Source organism: Hyperolius riggenbachi, chromosome 8 (genome assembly GCF_040937935.1).
Source record: "Hyperolius riggenbachi isolate aHypRig1 chromosome 8, aHypRig1.pri, whole genome shotgun sequence".
Taxonomy (NCBI): Eukaryota; Metazoa; Chordata; class Amphibia; order Anura; family Hyperoliidae; genus Hyperolius; species Hyperolius riggenbachi.
Window position 1 is genome coordinate 42,850,057 of NC_090653.1, and position 16,444 is coordinate 42,866,500.

Consider the following 16,444-nt stretch of genomic DNA (forward strand, 5'->3'; position numbering starts at 1 on the left):
ATTTTATTTCTGAAATCTTGTATTTTTAATTTGGGTCAATTTTAATCTGGAATTTGTGGGAGGGAAAGCTTAATATAAAAGTTACTGCTGGAAATAGTGAGAGGGACTGTGCAATGGTAGGTTTGTCTGAGGATTGGGCTTGCGATAGTGTTAAAACGGACCTGAACTCAGAAGTCCTCTCTACTCTAAAAAAATACTCAACAGCATAATAACCTTTAGACAAAAAACATTTCATTGTTACAGCTGATACAAATCCCGCAATAAATCTGCAGTGTGTCCACTTCCTGCTTTCATGGAAGCAGACATATTGTTAACATCCTCTGCTTTCAAATCTGCAGTCATGTGACACAGGGGAGAGATCAGATTGCAACTTGTGATATGTCACAGATGAGGGGGAATTAAACAGGCTAAACTATCTAAATACATACAGGATGCATTTCTCTCTGTTTTCATGCAGTCCTGTGCAAGAGTTCAGGTCCACTTTAAGTGTGAGGGTAGGGGTTAAAGTGAGGATAAGGTAAATTCAGGATCAGTGTCAGGATTAGGGATAATTAGAAATTTCCCGCCGGAGCAAAAATAGCAAATCAGAAATGGCGTTGGTAAATCGGATTTCTGCGGATGTCCCATTTACTGTGACTCGGTCATTTTAGGCCAATCACAGCCCTTGGAAGTAAACCAATCAGAGGATGCAGAATTTTGAAAACGGAAATCGGATTGCTGTGGTAATTATAGGCCAATCAAAAGACACCAGATGCTACCGAGTATTTTCAAGCCTTGTGATTGGCCGAAAGTTTCCGAATTTCTGTTTTCCCGAATTACCACCAAAAAATGGAAATACTCGTTGTATTGGACCAATCAGAGAATGCGGTAACTTACTGCGAAAATCGGAAAATCATGGCAATTTTAGGCCAATCAGAAGACTCAAAAATACTCAGTAGTATCCGGGTCTTGTGAATGGCCTAGAATTACCGCGGCAATCAGATTTCTGTTTAAAAAAAACTGCATTCTCTGATTGATTGAATGCTTTAGCGTTTCTAAGTATTTAGCCAATTAAAGATAATTGTGTTCCTTTCCTATTGTTTATAGGGCATTCCTCAAGCCAAATACTTTTTTGTTTTTGTTTTAATACTCTAATTCCCTATAAACTAAACAAGCCACCCCCACAGCTTTTCAGAGAGCCTTGGCAGTAGCAAGGGCTCATGGGAGCTCAGTCTGGGCAGGAGGAGGGGGAGGTGTGTGACAATCCAGCCCCGCGATCCCGTCGAGATCTGCTCCCGTTAGCGTACGCAGGAAGTACGGGCGCAGACGGACAACGAGACCGGTTGCTGGATCGTCAGAGGGAAGAAAGAAAAGGGCGACAGAGCGTGCCAATCCCGTCTAATCTGCTCCCGTTAGCATACGCAGGAAGTACGGTGAACAGACTGACAATAAAGATTGGTCGCGCAGCTGCCGACAATATGTAATGGGACAAACATCCACCAATCCCGTATTACTAGGCCACTGCTGCCATGCAGGTCTCATGCACTAGAGACTGCTGGAGGCAAATTCACTGTGTGCGTAGTAAACGGTTAAGATTGGTTGGAGGTGCCCATACATGTACAATTCTGATTGTATATACAATCTGTAAACTAAAAATATCGATTTCGCGCTGGAAATCGGATAAATACACTGCCACCACTGTCCGGTTGTATGGAGCGGACAGTCTCCAACGCTATCATAATACGGTAGCCAGCCCAATCACGTTCAACACACTCAAGTCACCGTTCGGGGAATAGTCACTTCCGAAAGGCTTAAAGACTGTGAGCAATGTGACGTTAAAGAAAGGTTACTGGGTCCCTATATGATGCAATCCGAATTGTATTTACAATCGAGAAACGAAAGTTATCGATTTCGCACAGGAAATCTGGTACTAGCTAATCCTAGAAGGAAGAAACGGTTATTTACAACCTAGCTAGCAAATCAACAATTTATAAGCAAATCATAAAACAATGCGGTAGTATGACTGACTCTTCAGAGGGCAGATTCGTTATAGCAGCAATCAGATGACCAGAACAGGCACAAGACTGAACGATAAAATCGTTAGTTTATTTCTAAACTACATACACACAGCTTATTTTAGAACAGATTGATTGACAGAGAGAAGGGAAGGAAAGGAACAGAATGTCTGATTATATACAGTTCAAATACCGTTATTGGTAGTCCATGCGGCAATCGCAAGTCTTGGCGAAAGTCCAAAAATGGCAGTTGCCATGCGGCCAACAGGCCTTTGTTAGAAAGTTCAAAGATGGAGGTTTTGGCCCGTGTCCCTGCGGGCTGCCAGGATGTTACTAGGCATCAGATTGAAGGTAAAGGACGCTGGACTTTTGGGTCATGTCAGTTTTGTTCCTCACTGTAGGTGGGAGGAGTTATGACACATACAAGTCCAGCCTTGCAATTTGAATAAGGCAATGCCCCCTTAGGCAGGGAGAGGTTTTGGGCCAATTCATATTTTGCCCGCTCTCGGCATGCCCGTGGGTAATATCAGGAACCCAAATAAATATTCATAATCAGCACAAGTGGGGGAATCTGCTAATACCAAACACGAGGAGTCTGGATCGCTAATAGCACCGTCCCTCACTTTCACCTTACTGGCACTGGTTCCGAAAGATCCAGAGGGCTGAAAATCTCTCAGGACCAGTGTCGTGTGGAATCTAATAAACTCCGTGAATTTGAGGGAACTGCGATCTTGGGAACACCAGAAATATTACCAAACTGTGCCTATTTATTAAATATAGGTTCTTCAGTTTGTTGAATGCTTGGGTGCCGCCAGATGGCGTGATAAGGATCATTCCTGTCTCCTTTCAACTCAGGCCACAAGGCAGCTATGTGTGTCGGACTTCTGCTGGGTCGGTGCCCGGCTGTCTACCAGTGGATGCATAGATTGGTTCTGTCAGGCTGATGTCTCACCTTCCTCTGATGGATGAGCTATATAACTACCCAGCAAGGCTAGGTGACAAATTCCACCCTTGGATGGGAGAAGCAATGTATTTCCAGTGTTTGTTAGCATTTGACCAGGGAGAGGGACTGTTAACCCCTGGCTCCCCTGATCTTCTTATAAACCAAGCCTTTCCCTCTGCTGTCACTTTTAATAGTGGCGACAGGGAATATTTTATAAGGCTCTAACTACTTTTTTAGGACGAATAAACGTTGATTCGTCACACCTCCCCCTTTTAAGAGATTAGATGGGGAGGAGTCAACAAGACTCTGAGTAAAGCAATCCACTGTCTGCTGGGTCTGGTACGCCACATCCGGAAAGGCTGGGTTGTGCCTGACCTTGGGGGGTTGCCTTTTACCCATGGCATTGGTCAGTGGGTTAGTCAGGAGGCTACAGGGCGTAGCAAACATCCTGTAGTATCCCGCTGTTTCCAGAGAGGCCTGTACCTCTGTCATGACAATCTGATCTGCGTCTGGTTCAACGGTCAGAGTGTCAGCTGACAGCTGTCCTAGTACCAGGGACGAGTGATCGCAGTGTTGCTCCCAAGTCGGGGGGAACACAGGGATGTCATCCGGGTACGTGACTGTACAACCGTGTTTGCCCTTCAACAGGTCGTTCCAGGCCTGTTGGAAGGTGGCTGGGGTATTCCTCCTACCAAAAGACATCCGCATCGAGGCGTTTAAGTCCAAGGGCACGGTGAATGTGGATTCCAGGCGTGCCTTGGGCACGGTTGGAATCTGCCAGTATCCGTAGCTCCGATCTATGATCGTTAGGTAGTTGGCGGATGCCAGCCAATCCAACAGATCACCGAGGGGAGTCATGGGATACGCAACGGTTATTGGGATGTCGTCCGGCATCCTATAGGCCTCACAGAACATGGTGGTCTGTGAGCTAGAGGATTTGCGGAGGACAGACATCTGTAACATCTCCTCATACTTCATCTTCACTTTTGCTTGCACCTCCGGAGAGGCGATGTAGGGGATCTGCCATAAGGGCTTGTGAGTCCCCGGGTCCCTTCTGTGAACTGCTGTATCCTGCCCAGGGTTGCTGCGAAGATTTCGCTGTGGAGGCGCAGTGCGCTTCAGCGAGGCCTTCGGGGAGTACGAGAGGTGGGGGGTGACTTTCACATCATCCGCCAATTCTTGTGTGGGAGCTATCAAGCCTGGCAGGGGACCTGTGTCTTCCTGTTCTAATTGGCCGTGCTCTCCCAGAACTAACTGAGTTCTATCTGACTGGGCTTCTAACAGATCCACATGGACCGTGCTTTCACCTGGGGTGTCAGTTACATGGGGAATGGGTTCACTGGAGTAGTTACCATTCTCCCTGTACACCTGTAGTGGAGCTTCCACTGCTGGCGGCTTAGCGGTCTGGCCACTAAGCGCACGCAGGTTGGAGTCGCTCTGTAGTATCCTCACGGATGTGGGACTACAAGTCTCAGCCAGCTGCCTAGTGTGATCTGAGGTCAGCTGCTGAAAATCAAACTCTCTGGGGTCAGAGCTGACAGGAATGCCTGCAGGCTCTGAGCTCAGGTTACCAACAGTACTGTGTGTGTCTGTCTGCACAGGTATACCACAATAAACATCACCTTTTGGGTAAATCAAAATCACGTCAATATTGACATTGGTCTGGGGGTCAGAGATATCAGGGGAAGTCAAGACTCCTCCAGATAGTCCTGAGTCCGGACTACCGGTGACACTGAAGGCGTCACCCAGCGTACTCTCACAAACATGCACAACATTATCAAAAGCATTTGCATAACATGAAATGTCAGTTTTAGCATGTGTGTCACCCGCCTGAAAGTCAGAATTGTCAGAGGGGATCCCTGCTGTCAGCTCTGAGTTCATGCGGCTGGCCATAGAGCATGTAATGGCCAAAGAATGTACAGCGTTTCTATCACAATTATCACTGACACATGCAATTTCATTAGTAATAACAGGTGCAGAAAGGGATAAAAGACAGTCAGTTGCTGGTACATATAAATCTGAGGGTACCTCCCGCCCAGCGGCGTTAAGTACAGTAGCAATAGCAGGTAAGGGTTTGACATCTCCCTGTTTTCCCAAAGGCTTGTACAGTACCGGGTGGTCAGAGAGTCCTGCTGGGAACTCCTGCATATCAGCAGAAAATTCCGAAGGGCACACAAGCGTGCCTAGATCAGTGCCAAGCACAGGAGGAGAGGGAAACTCAGCAACAGCCCACTCTGGAAAACCCACCCCCCATCCGGCCTTCTCGGGACCTGGGATAACAGGGTTGTGGTGGTTGGGCCTGACTTCAGTCAGGGTGAGGAGCTTTTGTGGGAGAATATCTTCCTCTGTGGCAAGGTCGGAACAGACCAAGGAAACATCTGCTTCTGGAGCACTGGAGCAAAAGATGATCTGGTCGTCCACTGGAGCACTGTGAAGATTTCCGGAACCGTAGAGCATCTCTGACACGCTGACAGGCAGTGCAGAGGGTGATGCAGGTGACTGATCAGGGTTGCTAGCCATCTTCGGGCTAGGGACGGTCGTTCTCTTCCTCTTGGGACAGAAGAACTTTATGTGGCCGGTTGCGCCACAAAGATTACACGTGCGAATGGCAGGTGTGTCAGACTGGGATGCAGCAATAGCAGCAGCTGCAGGTCTCGGTGGCACAAAGCTCACCGGACCAGGAGGAGCGAATGCAGTAGGCTTACCTCCTTCCAAGTCTTGGGACAGTGTTCTGTGACTGTCCAGCACCAGGGTTCTCTGGCTGTCAGGTACAGGAACCTGATGGTACGCCCTCTCAGAGGTGCGCACAGGAAAGTCTCGTTCCGTGCCCTCTTCCATGGCAGGAAGTTTTGCTGTGGGGGTCACGGGTAGAGGTTCGCATCTCTCCACCGAAACACATAGTGAAGAGTGCTGATTTGATTGGGTTAGCTGGGCCAACTCCAATTCACGCTGGAGCCGTAGCTCTTCGATCTGGAGATCCCGCTGGCGCAGACACTCTCGGTGCTCCTGGTATCTGCGCAATTCCTCGCCGGTCAGGCTTGCCAACTCCAATTCCCACTGGAGTCGTCGCTCCTTGGCCTGGAGATCAAACTGGCGCAGTCGCTCTTGGTGCTCTGCTTCACGCTGGAGCATCCTTGCTTCACGCTGGCGCTGCCGTTCTCGGAACTCCTGGTATATGCGCAGATCCTCGCCGGTCAGGTTTGCCAACCACTCCGGGGGTATCAGGACTGCAGGTAATAGAGGCATTAAGCAAGGTGGCGACAAGGATTCCATCTCTGGAGTAATGCCACCAGCTCAGCCTTGTTTGTGCTGCAAGCAGCAATGCCGTGCAATTTGCAGAGGGCTTGCAAGTCAGGAACTGACCAATTCTGGTGAAACTGAACTGAATCAGACATTCAGAAGAGAAGAGTACAAGAAAGAGTAGGATATGGCAAAGAAGAAGTTAGAAAATGTAGACCAATCTATTCGCTATCAATCAACCGTTTTGTGCCCAGAACTTCGGTTCTGCAAGACAGGATACTTAGTGACCACTGTCTTATTATTCTGGTTGCAAAGACTGAGTTTGTCAGATCTTTGCGCTCTGATTTCCCAAAAGCTGGCTATGCCTGGTTTTGGGGTGTGCTATCACCACCACTGCCAACCAATGTGACAATCCAGCCCCGCGATCCCGTCGAGATCTGCTCCCGTTAGCGTACGCAGGAAGTACGGGCGCAGACGGACAACGAGACCGGTTGCTGGATCGTCAGAGGGAAGAAAGAAAAGGGCGACAGAGCGTGCCAATCCCGTCTAATCTGCTCCCGTTAGCATACGCAGGAAGTACGGTGAACAGACTGACAATAAAGATTGGTCGCGCAGCTGCCGACAATATGTAATGGGACAAACATCCACCAATCCCGTATTACTAGGCCACTGCTGCCATGCAGGTCTCATGCACTAGAGACTGCTGGAGGCAAATTCACTGTGTGCGTAGTAAACGGTTAAGATTGGTTGGAGGTGCCCATACATGTACAATTCTGATTGTATATACAATCTGTAAACTAAAAATATCGATTTCGCGCTGGAAATCGGATAAATACACTGCCACCACTGTCCGGTTGTATGGAGCGGACAGTCTCCAACGCTATCATAATACGGTAGCCAGCCCAATCACGTTCAACACGCTCAAGTCACCGTTCGGGGAATAGTCACTTCCGACGGCTTAAAGACTGTGAGCAATGTGACGTTAAAGAAAGGTTACTGGGTCCCTATATGATGCAATCTCGAATTGTATTTACAATCGAGAAACGAAAGTTATCGATTTCGCACAGGAAATCTGGTACTAGCTAATCCTAGAAGGAAGAAACGGTTATTTACAACCTAGCTAGCAAATCAACAATTTATAAGCAAATCATAAAACAATGCGGTAGTATGACTGACTCTTCAGAGGGCAGATTCGTTATAGCAGCAATCAGATGACCACAACAGGCACAAGACTGAACGATAAAATCGTTAGTTTATTTCTAAACTACATACACACAGCTTATTTTAGAACAGATTGATTGACAGAGAGAAGGGAAGGAAAGGAACAGAATGTCTGATTATATACGGTTCAAATACCGTTATTGGTAGTCCATGCGGCAATCGCAAGTCTTGGCGAAAGTCCCAAAATGGCGGTTGCCATGCGCCCAACAGGCCTTTGTTAGAAAGTTCAAAGATGGAGGTTTTGGCCCGTGTCCCTGCGGGCTGCCAGGATGTTACTAGGCATCAGATTGAAGGTAAAGGACGCTGGACTTTTGGGTCATGTCAGTTTTGTTCCTCACTGTAGGTGGGAGGAGTTATGACACATACAAGTCCAGCCTTGCAATTTGAATAAGGCAATGCCCCCTTAGGCAGGGAGAGGTTTTGGGCCAATTCATATTTTGCCCGCTCTCGGCATGCCCGTGGGTAATATCAGGAACCCAAATAAATATTCATAATCAGCACAAGTGGGGGAATCTGCTAATACCAAACACGAGGAGTCTGGATCGCTAATAGCACCGTCCCTCACTTTCACCTTACTGGCACTGGTTCCGAAAGATCCAGAGGGCTGAAAATCTCTCAGGACCAGTGTCGTGTGGAATCTAATAAACTCCGTGAATTTGAGGGAACTGCGATCTTGGGAACACCAGAAATATTACCAAACTGTGCCTATTTATTAAATATAGGTTCTTCAGTTTGTTGAATGCTTGGGTGCCGCCAGATGGCGTGATAAGGATCATTCCTGTCTCCTTTCAACTCAGGCCACAAGGCAGCTATGTGTGTCGGACTTCTGCTGGGTCGGTGCCCGGCTGTCTACCAGTGGATGCATAGATTGGTTCTGTCAGGCTGATGTCTCACCTTCCTCTGATGGATGAGCTATATAACTACCCAGCAAGGCTAGGTGACAAATTCCATCCTTGGATGGGAGAAGCAATGTATTTCCAGTGTTTGTTAGCATTTGACCAGGGAGAGGGACTGTTAACCCCTGGCTCCCCTGATCTTCTTATAAACCAAGCCTTTCCCTCTGCTGTCACTTTTAATAGTGGCGACAGGGAATATTTTATAAGGCTCTAACTACTTTTTTAGGACGAATAAACGTTGATTCGTCACAAGGTGTTACTAGCCAGAGATTTCAGAGGCAGAGGGGAGGAGGGAGGAGGAAGGGGATTAGGTTTTTTTCACAGCTCACAGTGCTCAAGATACAGATAAGCCTGCCTCTGTGTAATGTTTACAAACAACATGGCTGCTGTCATTGTATCACAGGATTAAATAATCATATTCTATTAAACTTGTCTGTAGCTAGATTTGCTGTGTAAACTATCTAAACTTTAGATAAGATATATAGACAAGTTACTTGTTATAGTTAGTTTTTCATCTCGGATCCGCTTTAAAGAGAACCCGAGGTGGGTTTGAAGAATATTATCTGCATACAGAGGATGGATCTGCCTATATAGCCCAGCCTCTGTTGCTATCCCAAACCCCCCTAAGGTCCCCCTGCACTCTGCAATCCCTCATAAATCACAGCCACGCTGCTGACAAACAGCTTGTCAGAGCTGGCTGTGTTTATCTCTATAGTGTCAGTCTGCTGCTCTCCCCGCCTCCTGCAGAACTCCAGTCTCCGCCTGCATCCCTTCCCTCCCTGCTGATTGGAGGGAAGGGACGGGGGCAGGGACCGGAGCTATGCAGGAGGCGGGGGAGCAGCTGAGACTGACACTACAGATGTAAACACAGCCTCACAGCACGGCTGTGATTTATGAGGGATTGCAGAGTGCAGGGGGACCTTAGTGGGGTTTGGGATAGCAACAGAGGCTGGGCTGTATAGGCAGATCCAGCCTCTGTATGCAGATAACATTCTTTAAACACACCTCGGGTTCTCTTTAACTGTCCCCACAAGTATATTGTAATTGAAAGTATTGGTTTTAAAAGGAATTCCTAATATCTTGCAGATGTCCTTTTAAAGCCAATATATTTTCGGAATTCGGAAATCGCATTATTGTCGGTATACCGCGGTAACGGAAATTGCCATGTGCGGAAATCAGATTTTCCACCATGCCTAGTCAGGGTAAAGAGATTTGGCTTGATGCAAAGGTTGTCACTAACGCTTCAATTTCTAGCAAAAAATTGTTTGAGTGATCTGATAATTATGATCGGAAGTGAAATATCAAAATACATCGTTCACTACACCATCAACGAACAAATCATTGCTTCCTATCTATCACAACCCACAAGAAAATCCAAATTTTGGTTCAACGAAAATCCAGTCGGATGACTGTTTTTATAATCGTTCGTAATCGATTGTGCCCATCAACTGAGATTTTTTACAACCAATCTGATCACATCAGATCAGAATTATCTGATCACTCAAACAATTTTCTGCTAGAAATTGGACCGTTAGTGGCCACCTTAAAGCAGAACTGAAGTAAGAGGTATACGGAGGCTGCCATATTTATTTCCTTTTAATCAATACCAGTTTCCTGGCAGCCCTGCTGGTCTATTTCTCTGCAGTAGTATCTGAATAACACCAGAAACAAGCATGCAGCTAGTCTTGTCAGATCTGCCTTTAACAGTCTGAAACACCTGATCTGCTGCATGCTTGTTCAGGGGCTATGGCTAATAGTATTAGAGGCAGAGGATCAGCAGGGCTGCCAGGCAACTGGTATTGCTTAAAAGGAAATAAACATGGCAGCCTCCATATACCTCTCTCTTCAGTTCCCCTTTAAAAGTGGGAGAGAACTAGGGCTGTATGTTCCTTTTCATATGCAGCATATTCTTGTTCAGCAAATACAAATGTAGCAGCTGTGCATCGCTGCTCTATCTATCCTACTCACCCTCTTATCCTGAAGGTCTTTGTTTGCCCCGTGAGACAGAAGGGTCTTCATTGCCGGCACATTGTTCACAGCTGCAGCCCAGTGTAGTGCAGATTTACCTGTAGGGGGAGCAGTAGAGCAGTCAGAAATGCAGCAGAGGGAGGGGTGTGCGTGAGGTGGCCTCTGCAGGTATACTGACCTCTTTATAATTACTTATAGAAAGACTACATTTCCCACAGTGACCAACCAAATTAGTAACCAAACGGTTACTAGTAGAGCTGAATACCCACCACAAAGACAGCGGATGATGGAGGATACGCGCGACAAACAACGTGACGAACAATCGTCCCCCGATCCACCTTCGGCAATCGTGTACCATGGGAACAAACGATGGGTGCAAACAAGATGTTGAATGATCTTAGTAATTAGCACGGAGTCAATAGCGATCGGAATGACTGTCCACATTGGATCCGTCATGATGGTCATTCAAAGCAAACAATCATCACGTGTAATCAGATGTCGTTGAACATCATTTAACAAACATTTGTTAAACGATTTTACGCGATATTGTGGAAAAAAAGTTTGACGCAAAATATCATCATCAATTTTTACAGACAGTGACATCTTGTGGTGGGTTTATTATACTGCAGTTTAGGTAATATGCCTGTTGATACTTCCAACAATATTGGTATGTAACTCTGCCCTCCCAGTGATGTTTAGCTTAGGCAATAATGTCATAAAGCCTTCTCTTCCCACTGTACTCTGGAAGCCCAGGAGTTATTTGTACTGACTTTGGAACTTAAAGAGAATCTGTACTCTAAAATTCTTACAAAAAAAGCATACCATTCTATTCATTATGTTCTCATGGGCCCCTCTGTGCTGTTTCTGCCACTCCCTGCTGAAATCCTGGCTTGTAATTAACAGTTTTAGGCAGTGTTTACAAATAGCTTACTGTGTGACTCATGCAGAGCTTGGAGGTGGTGTGTAAAGCTTCTGCCAATGACAAGCAGTGCTGCACATTCCACACATTCCAGCCTGAGCCCGACAGAGCCGACAGAGGAAAGAAGATAAGATTTATTACAGAGACAGTGCAACTAGAAAAGGCTGCAGTAAGACAGACCACATTAGAACAGGCATAGGAACTTATAGGATAGAAGAAATAAGGCTCAAAATTTTGTTACAGAGTCTCTTTAACAAACATTCTGCAGGGATTACCTGCCAGCATTACAGTTGTTGCCACCTGTGATTTTACAATAGGCAAACACTGACTAATTTGTAAAGTAAAATTGGAAACAATAAGCAATTTTATTTATTAAGTTATGTTTAGTAAAGTGTCTCATTTAATAGTGATGTAACGTTTATAAAAGAAGTTGAAAATGTCGGTGGCGTACCTCGGTTATCTGTGGCTCCTATGTCCGCCCCGCACGCCACCAGTTCCTCCACCATGTTCTGCACTGAGAGGCGGGAGGCCAGTATAAGGGGCGTGGATCCATCATGCATTCTTGCGTCAACATCGGTCTGTCGACATCGTAACAGCGTCTGGTACAAAGAGGAGAATGGCACAGCGGCATGAGTATAGAGCAGGGGTGAGCAAACTTATGAAGGATCAGATTGCATTCCTCTAGAATTCACCCTGCTGCTACCTGTGGCGTAACTACAAAAAACAGCAACATTTGAAGCCCCCCACCCAACATTCACACCCTTTTCATTGCCTAACCCTGGTGCCCTTCACAGCCTGGGGCCCAATCTCACAAGGGTCATACAGTGTGGGCATCATGACTACACTTCAATTCAGGTGTTTTTGTGGCTAAACTTGTTATGGGTGTGAAGATCATGATTCATGATCTTCACACCCATAACAAGTGTAGCCACACAAACACCTGAATTGAAGTATAGTCCTCTGTATCGGAAGAAGGGAAGTTTAGTAGTTGAAGCTCCTGACAGCAGCGATCTCCATGGTCATGGCGGCGTCATGTGACACGCTGGTATGTAATGATGACGTGTCCCATGACGCCTCCCCTGCTGGAGATCTCCACTGGAGCAAACGATTGGGTGAGTTCTTTGCGTTGTTGCCTGCTGCACGTAACTACCACTTAAGGACCAGGGGCGTAAACCCCCCTAAAGACCAGGACATTTTTTACAAAATGGGCCACTACAGCTCTAAGGCCTCGCTGCAGGGCCGCACAACTCAGCACACAAGAGATTGGTGGGCTATGGTCCCTGCCAGCATCTTTATTATTATTTTTTACAAATATTTATTGCTTTATTTTTAAAATAAATTTTACAATTTTGTTAAATGATTTTTTAACAACCCCGCCCTCCCTCCCCCTGTCAGCCAATCAGCGCGATCAGCTGTCATAGGCTTCAGCCTATGATAGCGGATCGCTGTCTTGCCTCCCCAGGGGGCAGCAGAGTGACACGGCTGTCCACAGTACAGCACTGCCACAGATCGCAGCGCTGTACTATGTAAATAGTAAATAGTCTATGTATCGGCGATCGCCGCTGGGAGACTGATGGCGGAGCAGAGCTCCATCAAACTCTCCCCCAGAACTGTACGCTGATTGGCGTTAGGCCGTCCCGGGGGAGCCGATGGACGTGAACGTGGTCTTAATGTCTTAATGTGGTTAAAAGGACAGCGAGAGAGAGAGAGGATGGAGAGAGAGGAATTCGGCCCTCTAGTGGCAGGCCACCTTCATAATACCCACGGGCCGTACTTTGCCCAGCCCTCGTATAGAACATAGATCTTCATGTCATGATTTGTTTTTTATTAAATGATAACTGTTTAGACAGTATTTTTCACCACTTTTTGGAACTTTTTTGATTGTTGAGTGCTGAAAAGTTATTTTAAACTCAAGATGAAAAATTATCTCCTAGGAGAAAACTTAGGAGAACAAGTAAATTAGATAAGAACCAATAAATCTTAAAGTCTCAAATTATTGCCATACACAATCAAGGGGTCTTCTTGAACTACTCGCATACACTATTTCCTGTATAATTGTGTAGTCTTCTAAAAGCAGAAGAGAACAGGAAGAGGAAGTGAAAGAGAACAGAGGTTCCAGCATCTGCACGATAATGGGTGCAAGTGTTGATAAACTTGCTATATTTCTACCATCTGTTAATTTGCCAAGATATAGAGGTTACCTGAAAAGCCCCAAGAGCATCAGCGGCAATAGCTGTGTGTAGAGGGGTCCTCCCCAGCCTGTCCTGCAAGTTGGTATCTGCTCCAGCATCCAACATGATCTTGATGGCATCTTGCCTTGAGAATCGAGCAGCAAGGTGGAGAGCTGTCTCTCCCGTGGAGTCTGTCTGGACATTGAGGCTGGCACCTTGGCTAATTAAATCGGAGATGACACTGGCAGAACTTTCAATTTCTGGTGGGTCTTCACCTCCACCAACAGGTTCCAGACCCCCACCCGCACATATTGCCGACATTAGCGGAGTCACTCCATCTGTAAGAAGTTACAGGTATTTGGGTTAAAAAATGACATACATCCATCAAGTTCAACCAGAGCTCAAGTTGCCTTGAAACTTGAAAGCTTAAAAATTATTCTAGCATTCAGGAAGATAGTGTATCTTACAAAATGCTTATTGAGGTGTTACCGTCAATAGCCCTGAACTGGGAACACTAGATCATATGTGGTCAACAGAAAAAAAATATTTGCCTTAGAAGATAATATGGACAATTTTATAAGAATTTGGGAACATTAGATAAATTATAGAAAAATGTATCTCCTAACAGTATTAGGGTTTATAGACCACTATGATCAACAGCACTATACCATTATTTTTAGTTTGAGCTTCAAAGTTCTTGGTGGAATTGAAGGCTTGTGCATATCTGTGATGGCCTCACAGTCCTTGCTGCTACTGTATTGATTGATTCTGGTAACATTCATTTTTAAAGGAAATCAATGTTATAGGTCAGGTATTCCAAAAATTGTTTTAGCCAATGTCTACAACCATTCCATGAAATAACATACCTGGACCTCTTATGTCAATGTCCCTGCCATCAGGCTCCTCCTGGGGTGGTGTCAGAGCAATGCATTGTGGGAAACGGACTCCAGCCTCAATGTGCTGTTGACTCCATTGCCGATGATCAAGGATGGTGGGGTCTGTTGTCAGCTGAGAAGGTCAAAGTGGAGATTTTAAAACAATGGGTGAGAGATTTTGGCAAGAAATTCATAATATGTAGACATTCATCTTACCTTCAGTCTCCTAGATTTTGGTGGCACGATGCCATCATCAGGTCCGGAATCATCATAAACAGAATCATGTTTCAGGGGTCTAAAAATAAATGAGAGTAATTAGATAAATGTTTGGTGTCCCCTGAAAACTTGGTTCCACAACATTTTAGCTTGTCTCATGCTTACATTATAACAGGGTTCATTCTGGTACTTTGAGAAAATGTCTACGCTCTCCTGTTTTCAGCTCTGAATATTAAAACACCTTCAGTATTATGTTAAACTAGGCCTCTATTCACATTGTACCTTTTACCAAAGATTATGTTTGTGTTGCAAGCCACGTCTCGACTATTGCAATGCCCTCTATGCAGGCCTTCCAAATAAAGAACTACACCGCCTGCAGCTGGTACAGAATGCTGCCACAAGATAGCCAACCCCACCATTGCCATATAAAACCAATCCTTTGCTCACTCCACTGGCTACTCATAAAATGGAGAACATTTTCTTAAAAATTGGCATGCTAACATTCAAATCTCTCCATGATCTAGGCCCCAAATACCTGAAGGATTTGCTGCAACTGTGTCACACCTCTCACAACCTCAGATCATCAGGATATAATAATTTGACCACTCCTAGAGTCCAACTACTGTCATGCTGCTCCTACCCTTTGGATTGTCTTGCCCTACCCAATCAAGACAGCTCCAATCCTGGAGGCATCTAAATCAAAACTGAAAAGAAACCTGTTTAGTTTGCTATTTATGATCACAATACTTTTCCCCTGTAACTCATCACTATGTACTGAACTGAGACAAGCTTATGCGCTTTGGGGTCCTAGCATTACTAACGTTTATGCTACAGAGTGGCTGGATGGTGTAATGGTTAAGGGCTCTGCCTCTGACACGGGAAACTAGGGTTCAAATCTCGGCTCTGCCTGTTCAGTAAGCCAGCACCTATTCAGTAGGAGACCTTTGGCAAGTCTCCCTAACACTGCTACTATATATATAGAGAGAGAGCGCGTCCTAGTGGCTGCAGCTCTGGTGCTTTGAGTCCACCAGGAGAAAAGCGCTATCTAAGTGTTTGTTTTTAACCTGGGTCTTGCTCCAGCCCCAAACTGGCCACGGGCTCTATCGCCATTCGCCTGGGCCCCTCTGTTGTGTCCTCCGGTATATATCTCAGTTGAGGCCAGTCGTGGTTCACTGCGCTCCTGTGGCGCAGAACGCTCCTGGAAACAGGAGCGCATCACGGCCAGGTCGCGCATGCGCGGTGAACCACAACTGACCGTGATGGAGATATATGCCATTTTAAGTCTATTTAGTAAATATTTATTTAAAAAAAAATACAGTGCTACAGGTAAGCAGAAGCTGACTAGATGTAGATCTCCCAGCATGCACCTTGTCGGCATTATCACATAATCAGGAGTTCAGCTTGTCACGCTAAAAGGAGCTTTAGACTTACTTGAGACGAACAGAGTCTTCTCCAACAGGTTCCCTCCTTCTTCCTCCCTCTTGTGTCCGGTGGCGACTAAAGCCAGATGGAAGCCAGAGGACCCCATGCTGCCTCTTCCTACTGAGCTGTACCCCAAAGAACACTCCAATAATCACCGCCACTAAGACGCCACCAGCCGTTCCCACCAAGGGCCACTGGATCTGCTTGATCCCCACCGGTGGCTCTACAAGAGGAAACAAAGATCACATTAGGAAGTAAAGAGTGGAGGAGTTACACTTATCGGAAAATACATCAGTGGCCTCCTTATTATATTGATCATTCAGTGGCTTTCTCAGTACTGTAGTGACATATAATTGAATGCAGTAAATTATTCAGGATATCCACTGTTATGGTAATTTTCCTAGTTTCAGGATCAGAAAGACTTCCTATATCCTTTTATTGCTGGATACTGGTATTTAGCCCCACCCTCCCTGTTGATGCTTAGCCTAGGCTGTTCAGCTATGCGGAATTCTCCTCCCAGAGCATTCTGGGAAAGCAGACATTGTTTTCACTGGCTTTAGAATTCTCCGAAACAAACAT

General features: G+C 45.9%; 1 protein-coding gene across 1 annotated transcript in view; it reads right to left on the reverse strand.

Moving 5' to 3' along the window:
• NOTCH4 (notch receptor 4) overlaps positions 1-16,444 on the reverse strand; it is a 174,381-nt gene that overhangs the window by 10,741 nt on the left and 147,196 nt on the right. The window contains exons 27-32 of the mRNA XM_068250322.1: positions 15,875-16,088; positions 14,444-14,522; positions 14,219-14,360; positions 13,383-13,690; positions 11,633-11,780; positions 10,263-10,360 (exon numbers count right to left, since the gene is read on the reverse strand). Coding sequence (XP_068106423.1) covers positions 10,263-10,360; positions 11,633-11,780; positions 13,383-13,690; positions 14,219-14,360; positions 14,444-14,522; positions 15,875-16,088 — 989 coding nt within the window. The remainder of the gene's footprint in view (positions 1-10,262; positions 10,361-11,632; positions 11,781-13,382; positions 13,691-14,218; positions 14,361-14,443; positions 14,523-15,874; positions 16,089-16,444) is intronic.